The sequence below is a fragment of the Carassius carassius genome, chromosome 28 (assembly GCF_963082965.1).
Source record: "Carassius carassius chromosome 28, fCarCar2.1, whole genome shotgun sequence".
Classification (NCBI taxonomy): domain Eukaryota; kingdom Metazoa; phylum Chordata; class Actinopteri; order Cypriniformes; family Cyprinidae; genus Carassius; species Carassius carassius.
In genome coordinates, this window is record NC_081782.1 from 13,202,708 (window position 1) to 13,222,634 (window position 19,927).

Genomic DNA, 19,927 nt, shown 5'->3' on the forward strand with positions numbered 1-19,927 from the left:
TGAAATCAAAATGCCGCACTTTTAACGGAAGTCACACCCAACCGGTAACAGTCGTGAATGACATTTGTCCCAATTCAGTATTTCCTCTTGTACAATAATGAACGAGAAATTACTTTAATTTCAACGAGATCAGCACTAAATAACTTGGATCATCTTACATTATGTCGGAAAAGACAAACCTACAGGTATGTTTTCATTCATTCTTACGTTACTCAAAACTGGAGAAGTTGAGTTGAGTAATGAAAACCAAATTTAACTCTATTTTAACCACTTTTATTTGACATCACTGGTAAACCATACAATGCAGCTCCATTAGTTATGCGATTATAGCATAATTGCTAACGTTAAATTGGTTTAGGTCTAGTGGTTAAAAAGAAGTTGCTTCTGAACCGTCTTAACTCAGAAAGTTTTAGTGTAACGTAGTATGGTCGAATATGAAATCTCTATGAAAGGTGTTGTTTACTCCTCCCTCGTGTGTAACGGACACAGTGAATAGACATTATTATTGTCTTATCTGCTGAAGCCAGGACACTGGGGCGTGTGCCTCCTTCATCATTCTGTCCTGCTTTATATTCTCTACACACTGCTTTCTCTTCCTCTGAAGACTCCTGCTAGTTAACCCTACAATGGCAGATGGACCTTATAAATACATCAGGGTCAGAACATAATCCAAAGGAACATGTTCGTCTTTGATATTTGTGTTGGTACTGATTTTGCTTAAAATTATGCTTTCACAGGATGCTGATGGCAAAGTCAGCAGGGTGATCCGTGTTGGCACCAGAAAAAGCCAGGTAAAATGTCTTTTGTACATTTATTATAGCCTGTTTTTTGATTTCATATATATTCATTTCAAATAATCTGTGAAAAAAGTATGTTACATGTTTTAATATATTTAGATTTCATATATTTATATATTTCCAGTCTTCATTGTCGCATGATCTTTCAGAAATCATTCTAATATGATGATACTCAAGAAATATTTTTTATTATTATCAACGTTGAAAACAGTTATGCTGTTTAATGTTTTTCTGGAAACTGTATCACATTTTTTTTAGGATTCTTTGACAAAAAAAGAAGAACCATTTATTTAAAAAATATATTTTCTATTATAAATGTGTTTATTGATTCTTTGATCATTTTAAAAGCTTCCTGCTGAATTAAAATATTTATTTCTTTAAAAAAAATTACTGATTCCAAACTTTTAAACCGTAGTGTACATGCAAATTAGACCATCTAAAATATAGCTAAAATATCTCATTTTCATCACCTGATAAATTGGAGAAATTTAAATGTACACGTTTCAGTTCTTATGACTGACTGCTTGTCATTGGAAAAAATCCATGTGTTTAAAGTACCACTGTGTCTTAGTTATGTTCTCAAGTTTTCCAAAATATGTTTTTACTTTTACTTTCAATGTTATAGATAAAGTCTTTGTATTTTGCTTCACCATCACTCAGCAGTACAAATGTAAGTTTGATTGGGTGTGCCAGTTGTGATGATGGCTTTGATAAGATTTCTGTCTTTGTTAGGGTGGGTACAATATTGCTTTAAGTAAAGAAACCAGTTACAGCCCTCCACAAGAAGATGAACCGTAAAAGACCTTCATATTTTGTGGAAAAGGAAATGTCGTTGAACCTTCTTGTTACTTTTTTCCCCTTTTCAGCTGGCTCGAATTCAGACAGACAGTGTTGTAGAGAAACTCAAGGAGTTACACCCTGATGTTCAATTTGAAATAGGTAAGAGATCATCACCAAATATGCAAAACAATTGTTGTTTATTTCGAATTGAGTTTAGCATGTATGATATAGTTAATATTCACCCTCTTTAAATTGCTATCCACTTCAGTCTTTTTATTTCGTTTCAGTGGCTATGTCAACAACAGGAGACAAAATACTTGACACAGCTTTATCCAAAGTAAGTCAGAAGTAAAAAAAACGGATTATTTAATGAAGTGATATTGATGTAATAAGTAATTCATGTGTGTTAAAGATTGGTGAAAAGAGTCTCTTCACAAAGGAACTGGAAAATGCTTTGGAAAAAAATGAGTGAGTCCATCCTTCATTACTTCTTGATATCATTTATGTATACTTTGCACTTTACACAGATATGTTCACTGGTCCTTTGGTGAATTTGATGTTTCAGGGTGTTTTGTGCTGCTACACTGGTGCTTATGTTTCTGTATGAATAATACTGTTGTAATATTTGTGTCTCTATAGGGTGGACCTGGTTGTACACTCTTTAAAAGACTTGCCAACTGTTCTTCCTGTGGGCTTCACTATAGGATCTGTGCTGAAGTAAGGAAACCACAATAGTGTCTCTGTGTTCTGAAGTGCTTTTATGTTCCTCCACATCTGAAGGGTCTTTTATCTTAAAAGTAGCTGACATGTCATGTTACAGACAAACGTCAACCTAAAAGTTAATAAATAATTATTAAAGTGTGTGGAAAAACTGATATAGGGTATTGCTCATTGCAAATCCTTTTTTAATTTTTGATGAACATTTCCTTCTCTTCAAAGGCGAGAAAACCCCCATGATGCTGTTGTCTTGCACCCCAAACATAAAGGCAAACGTCTAGACTCTCTAGCCAACAAGAGGTAAAAGCAGTGCCCAGTACAAAGAACTATATATTTGTTTAAATATATATTAAAGTACACTAGCATTTAAAAGTTAGAAGTTTTAATAAACTGATAGTTTTAGTCAGTAAAGATGTGTTAATAAATTGATCAAAAGTGATAATTAACATTAATAATGTTACAAAAGATTTCTATTTCAGTTAAATGCTGTTCTTCTTAGCATTCTGTTTATCAAATAAATCAACATTGATAATAATAAGGAATGATTTTTGAGCAGCAAATCAGCATATTAGACTGATTTCTGAAGGATCACGTGTTTATTATTTTTATTTTTGTTCTAATAAAAGCAGTCTTGCAAAGCATGAACGACTTCATTGAAAAATATAAAAAAATCTTATCAACCCCCATATTTTTAATTGTAGTGATAAATTTGATATCTGTTTTCTTGAATAATAAATGATATATTTTATATCTGAAGTGTTGTAGGTACCAGTTCTCTTCGCCGGGCCGCACAACTAAAGAAGAGATTTCCTCATCTGGAGTTTAAAGACATTGTATCTTTCAGTGCAGTGCAGCATTTTTACCGAACTTCCTGTTATTGTATGTAGATGCTGATAGCAGGTAAATGATCATTTCAGTGTATTAACAGGCACTTGATGTTTTCTGTGAGGTTATACCTTAACAGTTGTGTTTCAGAGAGGTAATCTCAACACTCGTCTAAAGAAACTGGATGAAAAAGATGACTTTTCAGCCATCGTTTTAGCAGCAGCTGGTCTCCGGAGAATGGGCTGGGAGAATCGCATCAGCCAGGTATCATACTTAAATGAACCTAAAATGCTAATGCAATAAAGATTTTGAAGATATTGACCTCGGTTGTTATCATCTTGCTTCAGATCCTTGGGCCTGAAGACTGCATGTATGCAGTTGGACAGGTGGGTAACGTTCAGTGTTTCTTTAGTCCTGATCTCTTGTACAGTAGTGAGTGCATTTGTTCCATCACATTGAACCTTACATGCTGCTCTTACTGTCTTGTTAAAGGGCGCTCTGGCAGTCGAGGTGAGAGCTCGAGACCAGGACATCCTGGAAATGGTGTCAGTATTAAATGACTCCGACACTGTTTTGAGATGCATCTCAGAGAGAGCCTTCCTCAAACACCTGGTAGGCTTCCTGCTGCACTCGAATACTCCTCACACCTGTTTTTGGATCAATGATGTAATTTGTGAAATATTTATTTATTTATTATATTTTAAAATGTAATTTATCCCTGTGATGGCAAAGCTGAATTTTCAGCATTATTACTCCACTCTTCAGAGTCACATATTCCTTCAGAAATTGTTCTAAAATGCTGATATGGTGCTCAAGATCTGCCAAATGATCAGTTGCAATCAATTGCATTCAGAATAAAAGTTTATATTTACATACTTTATATGTGTGTACATATTTATTATGTATATCATGTGTATATATCAAGGAAAAATATATAAAAAGTAATATATTTATCATTTATATTAAATAATTTACAAGTATAAATATATATCCATACAAATATTTCTTAAAATATATGCATATGTGTTTGTATTTGTACACACACACACACACACACACACACATGAATGCGATAAATCATGAATGACCCTACAAGAAACATTTGAATGGTAAACCACAATGGCAAAAATAGTTGTGCTGCTTAATATATGATTATTCTTTTTCAGGACTTCAATTAAATGCAATTTTATATATATATATATATATATATATATATATATATATATATATATATATAATTCTTACTAAACCCAAACTTTTAAATGGTAGTGTAAATATTTTTATTTTAAATAAATTTTTAAGGTACAGTGAATTTAATTATAATATGAATTACATTAAGTCATTAAATAGAACCTTTTCTGCCAAATGATATAAACATGTTTTAAAACTAACAAGAATGCAAAGAATACATTTATAAGACCTATTTCTTTTAATAGGAAGGGGGATGCAGTGTTCCAGTTGCTGTTTACACTGAAGTTAAGAATTCACAGGTAGTGAAGAGCTTCATGCTGTTTTATGATCTACCCAACTAGAAAATCTGAAAGACAGATCTGAATAACTGTGTGATGTTTTACAGCTCTACCTGACCGGAGCGGTGTACAGTCTTGATGGTTCAGACAGTCTGAAGGAGACCATGCAGACAAGCATCAGCTCTGACAATCAGGTGGTTAATCCATAACAAGAGAAATAAAAATTCCAATATTCTGAATCCTTCTTTGAATTTGACACTGATCTGAGCATCTGTAACCTTATTGTCTCCAGGTTGAGGAGCAGGAGAAAGTTGACGAGAAGGTCCAGCGTGTGGGCATCACTGCTTTAAAGGTGTCAGAAGCAGCCCAGGACGCTGCAGAGAAGTTAGGAGTGGACCTCGGAAATCTGCTGCTCAGCAAAGGAGCCAAAGAGATACTGACTGTAGCCAGACAGCTGAATGATGCACGATAGGTATATAACAGTCCGTACCTGTAGCTGAAGACCAACCAACCCCGTTTCCAGAAGCAACAAGTGTCAACAAGTGTTATGTAATCCAGTGGTCTTTATATTTTGTGTTATTAAGATATTGGTTAGTTTTTCACAGAAAATGTGTCTTTGTATTTACAGATGTTTAGTGAAATTCAATATGCAGTTACTACTTTAAACAGACTTGCAGTATGATTCATAATAATAATGCCAAAATAATGACTCCACTATTCACAGTGTAACAGAGACACTGGCAAACATGAAGATCATCTGCATTACAGAGAGCTAAAAGATCGAAATTATTTGTGCATTTTATATTAAGCCATGATGCAATCATGCCTTTTTAAGATGGCGTTTGTTGTATCTAAACACATGCTTATTTGAAACTTGAATTATTCTGGGGTGTATATTTTCTGAAGCTGCTTAAAGAGTCATCTACAGTTTACCTTCACTGACTCTGATATAGGTGTACAGCATAACCACTACAAAACGTTTTAGTATAATTTAGTCAGCTGTTTTTTTTCCATAGATAAAGAGTTTGATAGTAGAATGTTTTTCATTTCATCTCAGATTTTTTAAACAAATATATTTTATGCATTTGTCGAATGTAGTCATTGAACCCTTTAAACTGAATCCAACATTTTTGCCTGGAAATTCAAAATATAATCTCTGCAAATGTCTTAGTGTAATAGCTCTAGGCTGAAGAAGATGTCATTTATGGAGTTTGTAAACATTACCTGAGCCTTTTCATTCACTCCACTCAAATTCATACAAATTCATGCTTTATTTATTTGGCTAAATGTATTTTCTGGACTTATTCTTGTGCCTGCAATTGTATGATGAAACATGATAAAACTTGGTATTCTGCAACAGATTTTTTTTTGTTTTTTTTTGGTTGTTGAATCAATGTGAGTATATGCAAGATTCTTAGAATGTACTGAAATTATAGAATTCTATGTCCATTTCAGAGTCAGAGATGTACTTGTAATCTTTAAATAACTTGATAGCCTTGACATTGTCATTATTTTGAAATAAGGTGTCTACATTTACATAAAACGGCGCATTTTGTAAGTTTGGAGTTGTTTGGCTTTACGTACTGTATTTTCCAGTCTAAATAAATAAAGCGGTATGGATGCTATCGTGTTGTTTTATACAAACTGCCTTCGACAGTGAGACACCACTGGGATAAGCTGTACTCAAGACCTCACATGTGATGGTTGAGGGTATTGGGGATAGTAAATAAAGCAAATCTTTTCTGCATTATCAGATAAGACAGGTTAGTTGAGTTAAGCATTGTACATTACTTGATTATTGATTCTGCTTGTGTGAAGAGAGTTAATGTAAAGAAGAGTAAAGCAAAGAGAAATTATTATGTAGACTTAATAATGGTCTTGACTGAAATATATCAGAGAGGCTATGTTCTTGTTTTTCAATTGTATAAAGATGTGCTGAAATACATCAATAAAATATATATATATATATATATATATACATTTTTTTCTTGGAGCTGGAAACGCTGCTCTGACCTCTTAACATAAAAAAAAGTATTTTCAAAGATTATCAAATAATTTTAGTATGGACACATACTTTCCAAGATTGATGCTTCATATATATCTATTTTCCAGGCACCAGGTGACATTTAGACAGAAGGACTCTAAGTTGTCAAGCTTAGACTAGTCCAGACCAGAAGATATGCTCTTGTTTTGAGCATGAACTTGCTTTATTAGCGTGTGGTTTCTTCTGGAAACCGGTTGTAGCATGTTGCCATCGCGTCCACTCATTTTCACAGGAAATTACATAGCACACTGTCCACAGAAGTCTATAATCTTATACCTGCTTTAATAAACAAACATGCATTTCAAAGACACGTACATGTTTGTGCGGAACTCCCATTTTTGTATTGATTTTATGTATATATATTTAAAACATAATTTGAAACATTTTATAATTGACGCATTAAAATAAATTATAACACTATCTTGCAATAAATATCGAAAGTAGATGAATCAAATAAATGCTTATTTTGGTTTCCATGGGACCGCTCGCTGAGCGTGCATGTCTTCTTCTCTCGCGCATCATCGGTGGTCTGGCTTCACTTCCATCCATCCCAGGTTTTGCGTGACACCTCTCCACGAAACTCTCCTTCAGGACTCAAGTTTTTCATTCAGTTCTGTACGGTATTACCAGAGGAGCACGACCTGCTTCTGTTACCTATTGTGAAGAGAAAAGTGTTCTACATTTCAACACTTTTAACGAATACATTTCCTCTCAAGTGCGAACCTGGGTGAGTGATTTCAAGAATTTGGTTTCTAGGATTTGCAGTTCATTGTCAGCATTAGCCTTATTTAACCATCATCTGTGACTATAACAACAACATGACATCTAAAAATATATTTTTATAGTTTTATTCTTTAATCTTATATCTCAATCATATTACTATACTGTGCTATGCCATTTTATTATACTAGAATCTAAAGAAGTTTGTTAGTAACCTTAACTAGGTTTTCTTAATTATTTAATAATTATTTAATACAATAGTGTTATATTATATAATTCATTTATATTTTTAAATATGTATGTGGTGTGTTAATATATGCTCATGGTATTAAGGGAGATAAAACTACTAATTCTTTGTGGATTAGCCTACAAAGCCAAATCTCTTCATTCTTTATATTGGAATGTAAAAGGTTATTAACTCTTAAAAGGGCAAGCACAAAACAAAACATTGCTGTTTTCTAATACTTTAGGGCTCATACTATATAATATCATGTTTCTTTTCTTTAATACAATTTCCTAAATCTTTTATACTATTTAAGCCTTCTCACTTATTAAATTAAGCCTTCTCACTTATTTTCTCAAATAAATTTTTTCCTTTTAAAGGGTTAATGTTCACAAAATTATTGAATACACACTAACTACTATTTCAACCGGCCTCATTTTCTAAAACAAACTGTATGCACATGTTTATGGATGTGTGTTATGTAACACTTGTATATTAACATGCACAGTGTCTCACTAAACAGTGGGCAAAAATCAGAGGAGTGGTGATAATTTGTTCTGCCCGTATGTCTTTGAAGAATTCTTATTATGTTTCACAGGTTATAATACATTCCAACAAGATTTCCATTGTACAGGCTGGCTCCACACAGCACAGTCTACTAATTCTCATGTGAACACTGGAGCGATCCCCTCCTAGTGCTCTCTGTGGGACTGAGCCAGTGATGTCTGTCTCTGACCTGGCTACTTACATTCTCTGATTTCGCTCTTCCTTTTGGCTCCAAACTCCAGGGACTTACATCTAGCTAGTCAATTCAATGTGTCAGCATAAAGCAGTCTCTCGGAGGAAACCAAATCCCAGCCTTTTAGAAGAGCTCCAAATTCTAACCCAGATCAATTTGACAGAGTAAGGGCCTCTCTTGAATGAGCAGACAGTGTAAAGAGGTTTGCATTTCAAGGGGAAAGTATAGGAAGACGCTCCTATTGAAGATTTCTCATTTTGAATAGTGATGTACATTATGATGACTCATAGCATTTTTTTAATAGAGGACAGTGATATTAGATGTAAAAAAATGTAACTATGCAGTTTATCACATGGATCAGGGTGTTCTGTACTTCTCTGTTGATACATTTTTATAGAGAACATTGCAGTAATGGCTGTTGAAAATTCCACTTTGCATTACAGGAATAAATTATTTTAAAATGCATTAAAGTTGTTTATTGTAATAATATTTCAAAATATTACAGTTTATACTGTATTTCTGATCAAATAAATGCAGCCTTGGGGAGAATAAAAGACTCATATTTTTATACCATTAAAAAACAACTTTTGACCGATATGGTCACAGCACTGAATGATTTTTGCTCTCTTTAGACCTTTGGGATGGCAGTGACAGCATCTGAACTTGGGTCAGTTAGTATTACTATGGAGGATAGCCTGTGTAATGGAGGAACACAACCACAGGAAGCTCCACTGCTAACCCATCTGAAAAAGGTAGAGAACCACATCACAGAGGCACAGCGCTTCTCTCACCTGCCCAAACGCACCGCTGTGGACCTGGAGTTCATGGATCTGTCCTACGCCATCAGAGAAGGGCCGTGGTGGAAGAAACAAGGTCAGGAGATCATATTTTACACATTTTGATCAAGGTAACCATAAATAATCTGTCAAACTCATTTAACTCATCGGTCCTAAATAGTGCATGACTTGTAGTTTTGATCTCATTCATTCCAAACAGATCTTAAAGGGATAGTTCACCCAAAAATGAAAGTTCTGTCATCATTTACTCACCCTCATGTCGTGTCAAACCTGTATGAGCTGCTTTCTTATGTTGAACATAAAATAAGATTAATCAAACAGTTGGTGGTTCCCATTGACTTCCATAGTATTTATATTCCTACTATGGAGGTCAATGGGAACCACCGACTGTTTGATTACCAGCAATCTTCAAAATATCTTATTTTATGTTCAACATAAGGAAGCAACTCATACAGGTTTGGCACGACATGAGGGTGAGTAAATGATGACAGAACTTTCATTTTTGGGTGAACTATCTGTCACGTTCGGTGTTACAGATAACACAGGAGAGGGAACCTATTTGCAGGTAAGTCATTTATAAAAGGGTAATCCACAGGGGTAAACAGTCCAGACAGGGTCAAAACCAGAATATCCAAACAAAACATAAACTAAACTAAACTAAACAAGAAGACAAGGCAAGGGCACGAACTGACGGACATGAATAAACACCGTGGGAACTGAGGACACCTAGTGGAAACCCAAGGAACACAACCCAGACACTGTGACAGTACCCCCCTTCTACGGAGCGGCTCCCAGACGCTCCAAGACAGACACAAAACAGAGACCAGGAGGGATGCGGACAGGTGGAGGCTCAGGGGGAGGGACGGAGGGCCAGAAAAGAAAAACATGGGGAACAGGCACCAGAATGTAAACACAACACAGAAAGACCAGGAGGGAGGAGGACCGGAGGAGGTTCAGGGGGAGGGACGGAGGGCCAGACTAACAGATAGGAACAGGGACAGACATTAACACAAAAACAAAAGGAAAAAACAACATGAAGCCCCCCAGGGCGGAGCAGAAGACCACCACACCCTTGTGGTCAAGGCCAGAGTCCTCCAGGGCAGAGCGGAAGACCACCACAACCGTGTAGTCAGGGCAAGCGCCCCCCAGGGCGGAGCAGAAGACCACCATGTCCGTGTGGTCAGAGCGGAAGCCCCCCAGGGCGGAGCAGAAGACCACCACGTCCGTGTGGTCAGAGCGGAAGCCCCCCAGGGCGGAGCAGAAGACCACCACAACCTTGTGGTCGAGGCCAGAGTTCCCCAGGGCGGAGCAGAAGACCACCACATCCTTGTGGTCGAGGCTGGTGTTCCCCAGGGCGGAGCAGAAGACCACCACCACCATGTGGTCAGGGCGGAAGGCCCCCAGGACGGAGCAGAAGACCACCACCCCCCTGTGGTCAAAGCGGAAGCCCTCCAGGGCGGAGCAGAAGACCACCACATCCCTGTGGTCGATGCACAAAGCCCCCAGGGCGGATCAGAAGCCCACCACTTCCGTGCGGGACTCTGGTAATTCCATGGTGTCTCTACTGGACTCCAGAAGATCGGTGCTGGCCTGACACTGCTCATGAAGATCATTGGTGACTTGCATTTGCTCATGAAGATCAATGGTGACTTGCCTTTGTTCATGAAGATCAGAGGTGACTTGCCTTTGTTCATGAAGATCAGAGGTGACTTGCCTTTGTTCATGAAGATCAGAGGTGACTTGCCTTTGTTCATGAAGATCAGAGGTGACTTGACTCAGTTCTTGAAGATCATCGGTGACTTGACTCAGTCCTTGAAGATCACCGGTGACTTGACTCAGTCCTTGAAGATCACCGGTGACTTGACTTGACTCTGAAAGGTCAACGGTGACTTGACTTGACTCTGAAAGGTCAACGGTGACTTGACTTGACTCTGAAAGGTCAATGGTGACTAGCCCAGACTCTGGAGGATCAGCGGTGACTAGCCCTGACTCTGGAGGGTCAACGGTGACTAGACTTGACTCTGGAGGGTCATCGGTGACTAGCCCTTACTCTGGAGGGTCATCGGTGACTAGCCCTGACTCTGGAAGGTCATCGGTGACTAGCCCTGACTCTGGAAGGTCATCGGTGACTAGCCCTGCCTCGGGAGGGTCATCGGTGACTAGCCCTGACTCTGGAAGGTCATCGGTGACTAGCCCTGACTCTGGAAGGTCATCGGTGACTAGCCCTGCCTCGGGAGGGTCATCGGTGACTAGCCCTGACTCTGGAGGGTCATCGGTGACTAGCCCTGACTCTGGAGAGTTCCCTGGCACCTGACTCGACTCTGGAGAGTTCCCTGGCACCTGACTCGACTCTGGAGAGTTCCCTGGCACCTGACTCGACTCTGGAGAGTTGACTGGCACCTGACTCGACTCTGGAGAGTTGACTGGCACCTGACTCGACTCTGGCGAGTTCACTGGCACCTGACTCGACTCTGGCGAGTTCACTGGCACCTGACTCGACTCTGGAGAGTTCACTGGCACCTGACTCGACTCTGGAGAGTTCACTGGCACCTGACTCGACTCTGGAGAGTTCACTGGCACCTGACTCGACTCTGGAGAGTTCACAGGCACCTGACTCGACTCTGGAGAGTTCACAGGCACCTGACTTGACTCTGGGGAGTTCACAGGCACCTGACTTGACTCTGGGGAGTTCACAGACACCTGACTCGACTCTGGGGAGTTCACAGGCACCTGACTCGACTCTGGGGAGTTCACAGGCACCTGACTCGACTCTGGGGAGTTCACAGGCACCTGACTCGACTCCGGGGAGTTCACAGGCACCTGACTCGACTCCGGGGAGTTCACAGGCACCTGACTCGACTCCGGAGGGTCAACTGGCACCTGAATCGACTCGATCACTGTTTTTATCTGATGAAACTGACTCATGCACAGTCTAGTCTGGCCTGAAGATAGCAGATGGTTCTTTACTCTGAGTGATTTATTGGTGAAAACATAACAGTGTGGAAGATTCTACTCTTTTACAGCCTTCAAATGCCAACAGGGCTTTTACTTTTGCAGTGCGGTCACTACAAGTAGTTTAAATAAGATGAGATCACATCTAACATCATTGGGGAGAACAACATTTTCAGTTCAAAACTGGCTGCTGACATTTTATGCACAATATGATGATCATATAGAGAATTAAATATATTAGTAAATATGATAGATGGAAATTGAAATGAAATGATAAATGTAATTAGCACTCCCTATGTTTCCACTGTGGCCTAAAGGAAAAGTGCCACCAATGATGATAAGATGACGGTCATTAAATGACTTCTTAACATTCAGTGGACATGTATGGGAATAAAGTCAAAGGGTAAAGGAGAGGGCTTTCCAGCGATTTGACTGTGAGAACAGAGCTTTTGGACTAATAGGCTGATAATTAGGGCGCCTTGCTTTGAAATACTGTAAGTCAGACTTTTTTTTTTTTTTCAGAAATACTATATCAGTGACTGCTAAAAATGTCATAACTGTTTTTTTATGAGATCTTATGTGGTGGGCGAAAGCGATCATGGTGGACTCGTAGAAAGGTCAATGAGCAGACTTGTCCAGAATGGTTTGATTAGCCACTGTACTTAAAGGTTTTGGAGTCTAATTCTTTCATCACTTTTATCACTCGCTTTCTCACATTTCTTAGCTTTGGAAAAATATGTAGTACAGTCACGAGGTTTACGGATTAAACCATACTTCTTATTTGAAGGGATTAACTGCAAGTGGATCGTTTGTTTCAAAGGAGAACCGTTTGACGCCAAGCATATCTTTTTTTTTTTCTTCCAGGTTATAAGGCCTTACTCAAGTGTCTATCGGGGAAGTTTTGCAGTAGGGAACTCATTGGCATTATGGGCCCCTCTGGGGCTGGGAAATCTACTTTGATGAACATCCTGGCGGGATACAGGTGAGGATGCTGTAGGTGCAAAATTGATCTGAACAAAAAATAGTGAGAAAACATGTTATATTTTTCATTCCAATTGTTGGTATTATTGGTAAATAATAAATAAGTTTATTACATTTTAAATGTTATTTAAATGAAATTAAAAATTTAATTAAATCTTGAAAGCTTCCATACCTATCCATTACTGATTGTCTGTGTTGGGGAGTAACTAGTTACATGTAACAGCGTTACGTAGTTTAATTACAGAAGAAATGTAACTGTAATCAGTTACAGTTACTGAGAAAAAAAGTATTATTAAATTACAGTTACCTATGAAAATGTTAACAATTACAAAGGGAGTTACTTTAGAATTTCTGTTTTTCACACACACCCACATACAGATTTAACTGATCGCTTTCATACATTGCATTGACTGCTCTAAAATATGAAACACCAATGATTCAGGAGTTTAGGACACATGCTTATTCAATAACTGTTTTATCTCCTATTTGGGTTTATGTATAAGCTTTTTATGTATAAGCTTTTTTTAAGATCAACCTTTTTTTGTTTTGCAAGGCATTGTTAGATGCCAGTGTTGTCATACCAAAAATTTGATTTTAAAAGCAGTGTCATAGCTATTAGACTATTTATTGTAATGATTTTAAATCTGTATTTAACCTCATAATGATCTCAAAGTAAGAAGATGCACCAAAGTCTGATTTTGTGGTGGCTGTGCTTTCAAATTAAATATTATAATGTTAATTCAATTGATGAAGGACTTTGAAAGTCTGAGAGTAATCAATGTTGAGTCCTACTGTAAGGTTAACCCTGCCTGTTTCAAATTTAGAAAAGTAATCAAATGTAATCAGTTCCATTACTTTATAAAAGTAATTGAAATAGTTACACTACTTAGTATGTTTTAAATAGGGTAATCTTCCCAACACTGCTGGTTGTCTTGTGTGTTACAGGGAAACAGGAATGACTGGACAGATCCTGGTAAATGGAAAGCTCCGAGACCCCCGAACCTTCCGTAAAATGTCCTGTTACATTATGCAAGAGGATAAATTGCTGCCCCAATTGACTGTTCAAGAAGCAATGATGGTGAGTCTGTAGGGTGAATGATGTAGTAAAGGATGCCCCCTACTGCAGGTTTGGTGCTAATGCCCAAATTTATAACAATCACTAGTCACCTGCAGAAAAAAAGTAATTTCTAATGAGGAACACAATAAACTCAGCTCAATGATTTCTGCACTGTTCTCTAGGTATCAGCCAACCTGAAGCTCAATGAAGACACTGAGGTGAAAAAAGAGCTGGTAGGTAAAGCTCATCACCTCATTCAGACTTGCCCCAAATGTATCCCTCTGGTGAAAAATCTTGCCTCTTTTCTGTGTGTTTATGTTGACATGCAGATAAAAGAAATTCTGACAGCCCTTGGACTGTATGAGTGTGTCCACACTCGAACTGTCTGTCTCTCTGGAGGCCAGTGTAAGCGGCTGGCTATTGCCCTTGAACTAGTAAACAACCCCCCAGTAATGTTTTTTGATGAGCCGACCAGGTAACAATGTCATCGTATTCGGACACAAATAAATCAGCATTATTTAGATGCTTGCAGCATTAACAGATACTGTTTATTTTGTCCAGTGGTTTGGATAGCGCATCCTGTTTCCAGGTAGTGTCATTGATGAAGTCTCTGGCACAAGGAGGGCGAACTATCATTTGCACTATTCACCAGCCCAGTGCCAAACTATTCGAGATGTTTGATAAGGTATGTGCATGTGCAAATCTTTTTGGAGATCTTCAGTTCATGCCACTCATCATTTCATTCCTTCTGGGTCTCTTTCACAGCTGTATATTTTAAGCCAAGGCCAGTGCATATACAAAGGAAGTGTCCCATACCTCATCCCTTATTTGAGAGGACTGGGCCTTCACTGTCCCACATACCACAATCCTGCAGATTTCAGTAAGATTTATTTTAATGCAAAAGATTTCCGTTTTAAATAAATGCTATTCTTTTAAAGACGGTTTCTTAAAACAAATACATAAAATTAACGTCTCTCTGGTTGATATTAAAATAATATAGAACATATTTTAAATCGTAATTAATGTGATTTTGATGAAAAAACTGTCTATACACATTACAAAGAATCAATAACCAGTAATCAGTTTGGCACCAGTATATCATGCGTCATACATTTCCCCTCTGTTTTGTGTGTAGTCATTGAAGTAGCTTCAGGAGAGTATGGGGACTTGAACCCAGTGTTGTTTGAGGCTGTTCAGGGTGGCATGTGTGCACTGGAGCAAAAGTGCAACTGTATCGACAAAACCACTCTAACCCCATGCACTGCAAAATGTGTCAAAGTGAGTGATGCAAGTTTCAGAATCTGCCTGTGGATAACATCTGTAATGCTTACTTGCACAAATTGTGGTCAGGATGTTTGCTAGAAGAAGTGATCCACTGTGTTCAAAAGTCTCTTTCATCTCAAAATATACTGATATGATATAACTGTCTTTTTAATGTTTTGATAAGAGTTGACTGCCAAAGACATGATTATATAAAAGATACTTACAAGCCTGTACTTGGCACAAGAGTACATTCCGCCTGCTTTAAATAGTACAGGCTGTCTGGGGCAGATGGTTCATGCTTTAACATAATCTTGTACATTTAATGAATTTTTTAATGACTCATTTTGCTTTCCTACACTTGCTTTTACAGGATTCAGGGCATGTTGAGAGCCATACTTTTGCAACAAGCTCTCTAACTCAGTTCTACATTCTCTTCAAGAGAACATTTATTACAATATGCAGAGATCAGGTACACTGTTGTCTCATGTAGTTAAAATCTGGCATCTCAGCCCTAAACTTTCCTAATTAAGTTTTGTGTCCAAAATGACACAATACTGCTTTATGAATGCAAATCACAGTAAATGTACCAACACTGAAAATGACAAAACTATTTTATTTTTTCTGCTGAAAATAAAAGAGATAAAAATAAAAGAAAGTAAAAATGGCAATAAATAATAATTAAATTATTCTGCTTATATATATATATATATATATATATATATATATATATATATATATATACACAGTATATTTTTATATTAGTTTAATATGGTTTTTGAAATGTTTCTTGTTTTTTTGCACAAGGTTTTGACACATCTCCGCCTAATGTCACACATCTCCATTGGAGTGCTGATAGGCCTTCTGTACCTCAATATTGGCAATGACGCCAGCAAAGTCTTCAACAACACTGGTTTCCTCTTCTTCTCAATGCTCTTCCTCATGTTTGGAGCACTGATGCCTACAGTCCTTACCTGTAAGTTAGTGAAGAGGCATGAATGCAGCAGTCATGTAACAGCTTTGTTGTCAACACATGTAACACAGTTTTGGGTCTAAAGTCATGTCCTACTTTCATTCAGAGGAAGTGAAAGTGGTTTTTAGAGTCCTAGATTCTCTGTCCTCTTTCAGTTCCCCTAGAGATGGCTGTGTTTCTGAGGGAACATCTAAACTACTGGTACAGCTTGAAGGCTTACTACCTGGCTAAGACAATGGCTGACATTCCATTCCAGGTGGGTGCCAGCCTGCCTAAGCCTAACTGACTCCATTTTATGCATGATATGAGCTGAGCATATCTGGACAATATTGAAGGTTTAATATAATGGATCTAAGACAAAGAAAACCAAGGACTTGGATAATTCCTTTAATTGTTATTCACTCTTTGTCCACTCTTCCTCAGGTCCTTTGTCCCATCATGTACTGCAGTATTGTATACTGGATGACTGAACAGCCTCCAGAGGCAAGCCGCTACTTGCTGTTTTTGGCTTTGTCGATCTGCACAGCTTTAGTAGCCCAGTCTCTTGGACTTCTAGTCGGTGCTGCCTCCACATCCCTTCAGGTACATGTTACAGCTGTTAGAAAAGCCCCAGACTGCGACTAAAACATTAATGACAATAATGTAAAATCTTTCTTCACAGGTGGCCACTTTTGTCGGTCCGGTTACAGCCATTCCGGTGCTGCTATTCTCGGGGTTCTTTGTGAACTTTGACACCATTCCAGAATACCTACAATGGAGTTCCTACGTGTCCTATGTCCGGTATGCTATTTATATCTTAGTATATACTTTTACTAGGCAAATATCACATTTCATGTTTGTTTGATTGTGTTTCTGCCAGGTATGGGTTTGAGGGGGTGATTTTGTCCATATATGGGATGAATCGAACTGAGCTTGAATGTCCAGGGAGGGTTTGCAAGTTCCAAAGACCTGAAGAAGTACTGCAGTTATTAGATGTAGAAGATGCCAAGCTTTACATGGACTTCATCGTACTGGGGATTTTCTTCCTCATCCTGCGACTAGCTACCTACTTGGTTCTTCGGTACAAAATAAAGTCAGAACGGTAATATTCAAGTCATGGCCTTGAATGGTCTGCAGCTCTTGTGGCCTGTTTTCAGGCTACACATATACACTATAACTTCCAAAGGTGTCATTATCTGCTCAGGAAGGTCAGACTTATTTGTTCATAATTTTCATGTTCTGGTTTTGTTTGTCATTTGGAATAGATTAATTAAATGTCATTGTGTACAGAATTGGCTTTAAAAAACTGAATAAATATTTAAATGTTTTTCAGTGTTAAAATGATGCAATACCAGGTGTTGGAAAAAATGTGGTGTTATGCAAGGCTGCTATATCCAAATTCAAGATGTCATACCAAATTTAAATATGCAAATGATAATTTACTGATCTTTCTCTATTCATTATGGCAGTTGTCAAACTCATTTAACTCCGGCTTTAAGCTTCCACTAACATTGACTTAATATTTTTTTTTCTCAGAGCTGATTAGAATTAAGTTTTTTGCATTTCCAGTTTCAGAAAGCACATCATGAACATGTTTAGCTTGAGATGAGGATGTTTACATATCATTGCACAAGTCCGAAAAGGGTTTTAATTCAAACCAGAAGACTGTGAAGGTTCACACAGTGCCTGTGTTTCTATTAAACCATTGTATCAGTCTTTTTGTATAGTAGATTGTATTAGTTTTCTTTCTTTTATGATTATTTAGTATTTTCACTTGTATTTACCTGGTGCTAAATTGTATGTATTTAAACACAGTTATAATCTTTTAGACCAACAAACTTTCATACAATGTATATCAGCAATGTATTGTGCAAACAAGTCATACTGCCAAATGTCCCTAATGTGTTAAGAAATAAAATTATGAAATTCATCAGAAGTGCTGTTGCATTTTCAAAACAATCGTACTCAGTGTAGCATTCATTGTGGTTCATATGAGGACATAGAGGAATAATAAATGCTTAATTATAATTTATTTGACCCCTTACAATAAATAATAACAAAAGCCATTTGGCAATGCCTTTTTAGAATTTATTATTATTATTATTATTTTAACATTGACTAACTCTGACTCACTGAACTAAACCTGAAAAATAGCATGTGCAAAAGAAACTAAAGCAGCCCCACCCTTAAAAGCTTCATGGAAGAGTCTTTCCAAGAATTATTTTGAAATACTCAGAATCTTTTTGAGAGCTTACAGTGGTTGAAGCATTTCATCATCTTCGAGAAACCCTATACAGGTCCATATATAGAACCTGTTGGACTTGATACTGATGATTGTGTGTAAGTTTGATTGGGGTTTTCCAAAGTAAAACTGCTTGTTTCAGACATTTTGTAGCCTAATATTTTATAAAATAAATTATATTCCTTGGGTGGACCTATAAAATTGTGAAAGGCAGTATGATTTTGCTGACTGAATCATGGGCGTCAGTTTGGTTTGAAATGTGGTGGGGACAGAGACGCATTCAGAAGTGCATTTTCAGAAGTGGTGGGTACAATGATGCATTTTTTTTCTCTTTCGCGCAGGTCATGTTTTGAAAGACGTCCTGTATCTTATTAATGTAAATAAATAAAAATGTATACAAAAATGTGATGATGTGCGACTCGTTTTATGAAGAAGAAAGCCGTACAAAGCATTAGACATATGATATATGACCCACTAATCTGCTTCATATCATCATATAAGTACCATGTTGACAATATGACATGGCCATGACGTGGTTTAATGTACCTAAACAATGATTACCAAATTTCTCTTTCATGTTGCTTTGTTATAACCACTGAAAACGGGGAAAAAAATCTAACCCAAAATCGGGCCTCGCTCTACATTATCCCGCTTATTACATGGCTACTCACCAAATAAATCAATAATTTGACACAAAATATTGATTTAAAAAAGAGTTTATTGATTTAAACACGATTGTATTGCTTCCGCTAAAGAAAATAGTTCCGTCTCTACGATTAGAATCCTGCCGCGTCCATACCAACGCTCTGTTTTTCATGGCAACGGTGTTATTATCAAGAAATAACAGACTTCATTCTACAGTGGAATTCAACCAAGCCATGTAATAATTTGATTAAATTCCCAGTACAATTTACCATATCTACACACAACACAACTTAAGCACTACAAATGTTATCAAGATTGAAAAAGCAAAAATACGTGTAGCACATGAACACTATTGACTATCACACCATGATCTGACTGCTCTCAATTCACAACAACATGCATCCATCCAATCTACATCAGGCATTTTGACTAAAACTTGATCCATTCCTCATCATCATCATCATCATCATCACAACTATTTCAGAATTCAGCAATAGATTCAAGCAATAATTAAACAAGATACTGACTACTCAACAATCATCTCCCCCAACACTTGCTGTATGAACGCAAACCGTAACTAGCTAATTAAGTTGGTGGCTAAGGAAGTCTAACGTAACATTAATTGCAAGAGAAGAATTAAAACAGCCGATCCCTTGTGTGCAAATGCACAAGACCTAGCCATAATACCAGCAAATCTTAATAAACATAAGTTATCGCGTCTTACCTT

At 37.5% G+C, this 19,927-nt stretch overlaps 2 protein-coding genes across 3 annotated transcripts; both read left to right on the forward strand.

Moving 5' to 3' along the window:
* The first annotated feature begins 20 nt into the window (after nt 1–20).
* Nucleotides 21–5,098, forward strand: hmbsb (hydroxymethylbilane synthase, b). Of its 2 annotated transcripts, none has more exons than XM_059514454.1 (14): nt 21–185; nt 738–791; nt 1,664–1,736; nt 1,865–1,914; nt 1,990–2,045; nt 2,217–2,294; nt 2,517–2,594; nt 3,052–3,127; nt 3,270–3,383; nt 3,467–3,505; nt 3,612–3,731; nt 4,556–4,609; nt 4,696–4,782; nt 4,881–5,098. In XM_059514454.1, exons 1-14 carry the CDS (start codon nt 162–164, stop codon nt 5,058–5,060), a joined length of 1,083 nt encoding a protein of 360 aa, XP_059370437.1. In that variant the 5' UTR covers nt 21–161; the 3' UTR covers nt 5,061–5,098. The 2 variants fall into 2 exon arrangements, with proteins under 2 accessions (XP_059370437.1, XP_059370435.1); XM_059514452.1 differs by lacking the exon at nt 21–185 and adding an exon at nt 554–656.
* Nucleotides 5,099–7,167: 2,069 nt separating this feature from the next.
* Nucleotides 7,168–18,202, forward strand: abcg4b (ATP-binding cassette, sub-family G (WHITE), member 4b). The gene is made up of 15 exons (XM_059514432.1): nt 7,168–7,359; nt 8,947–9,187; nt 12,928–13,045; nt 13,990–14,122; nt 14,284–14,334; nt 14,431–14,576; nt 14,663–14,786; nt 14,867–14,981; nt 15,237–15,379; nt 15,735–15,833; nt 16,169–16,337; nt 16,490–16,590; nt 16,758–16,916; nt 16,996–17,114; nt 17,194–18,202. The coding sequence occupies exons 2-15, from the start codon at nt 8,956–8,958 to the stop codon at nt 17,417–17,419; spliced, it is 1,935 nt and encodes a 644-aa protein (XP_059370415.1). The 5' UTR covers nt 7,168–7,359; nt 8,947–8,955; the 3' UTR covers nt 17,420–18,202.
* Nucleotides 18,203–19,927: the final 1,725 nt, after the last annotated feature.

What these genes read in the sequence shown, in the direction of transcription:
- abcg4b (XM_059514432.1), top strand. Translation starts at nt 8,956, where the DNA reads ATGGCAGTGACAGCATCTGAACTTGGGTCAGTTAGTATTACTATGGAG. An exon ending in CCACAATCCTGCAGATTTCA is followed by an intron (nt 14,982 to 15,236) that starts GTAAGATTTATT and finishes TTTTGTGTGTAG; the next exon opens with TCATTGAAGTAGCTTCAGGA. An exon ending in GCACTGCAAAATGTGTCAAA is followed by an intron (nt 15,380 to 15,734) that starts GTGAGTGATGCA and finishes TTGCTTTTACAG; the next exon opens with GATTCAGGGCATGTTGAGAG.
- hmbsb (XM_059514452.1), top strand. Translation starts at nt 627, where the DNA reads ATGGCAGATGGACCTTATAAATACATCAGG. An exon ending in GACCTTATAAATACATCAGG is followed by an intron (nt 657 to 737) that starts GTCAGAACATAA and finishes ATGCTTTCACAG; the next exon opens with GATGCTGATGGCAAAGTCAG. An exon ending in GCATCAGCTCTGACAATCAG is followed by an intron (nt 4,783 to 4,880) that starts GTGGTTAATCCA and finishes TATTGTCTCCAG; the next exon opens with GTTGAGGAGCAGGAGAAAGT.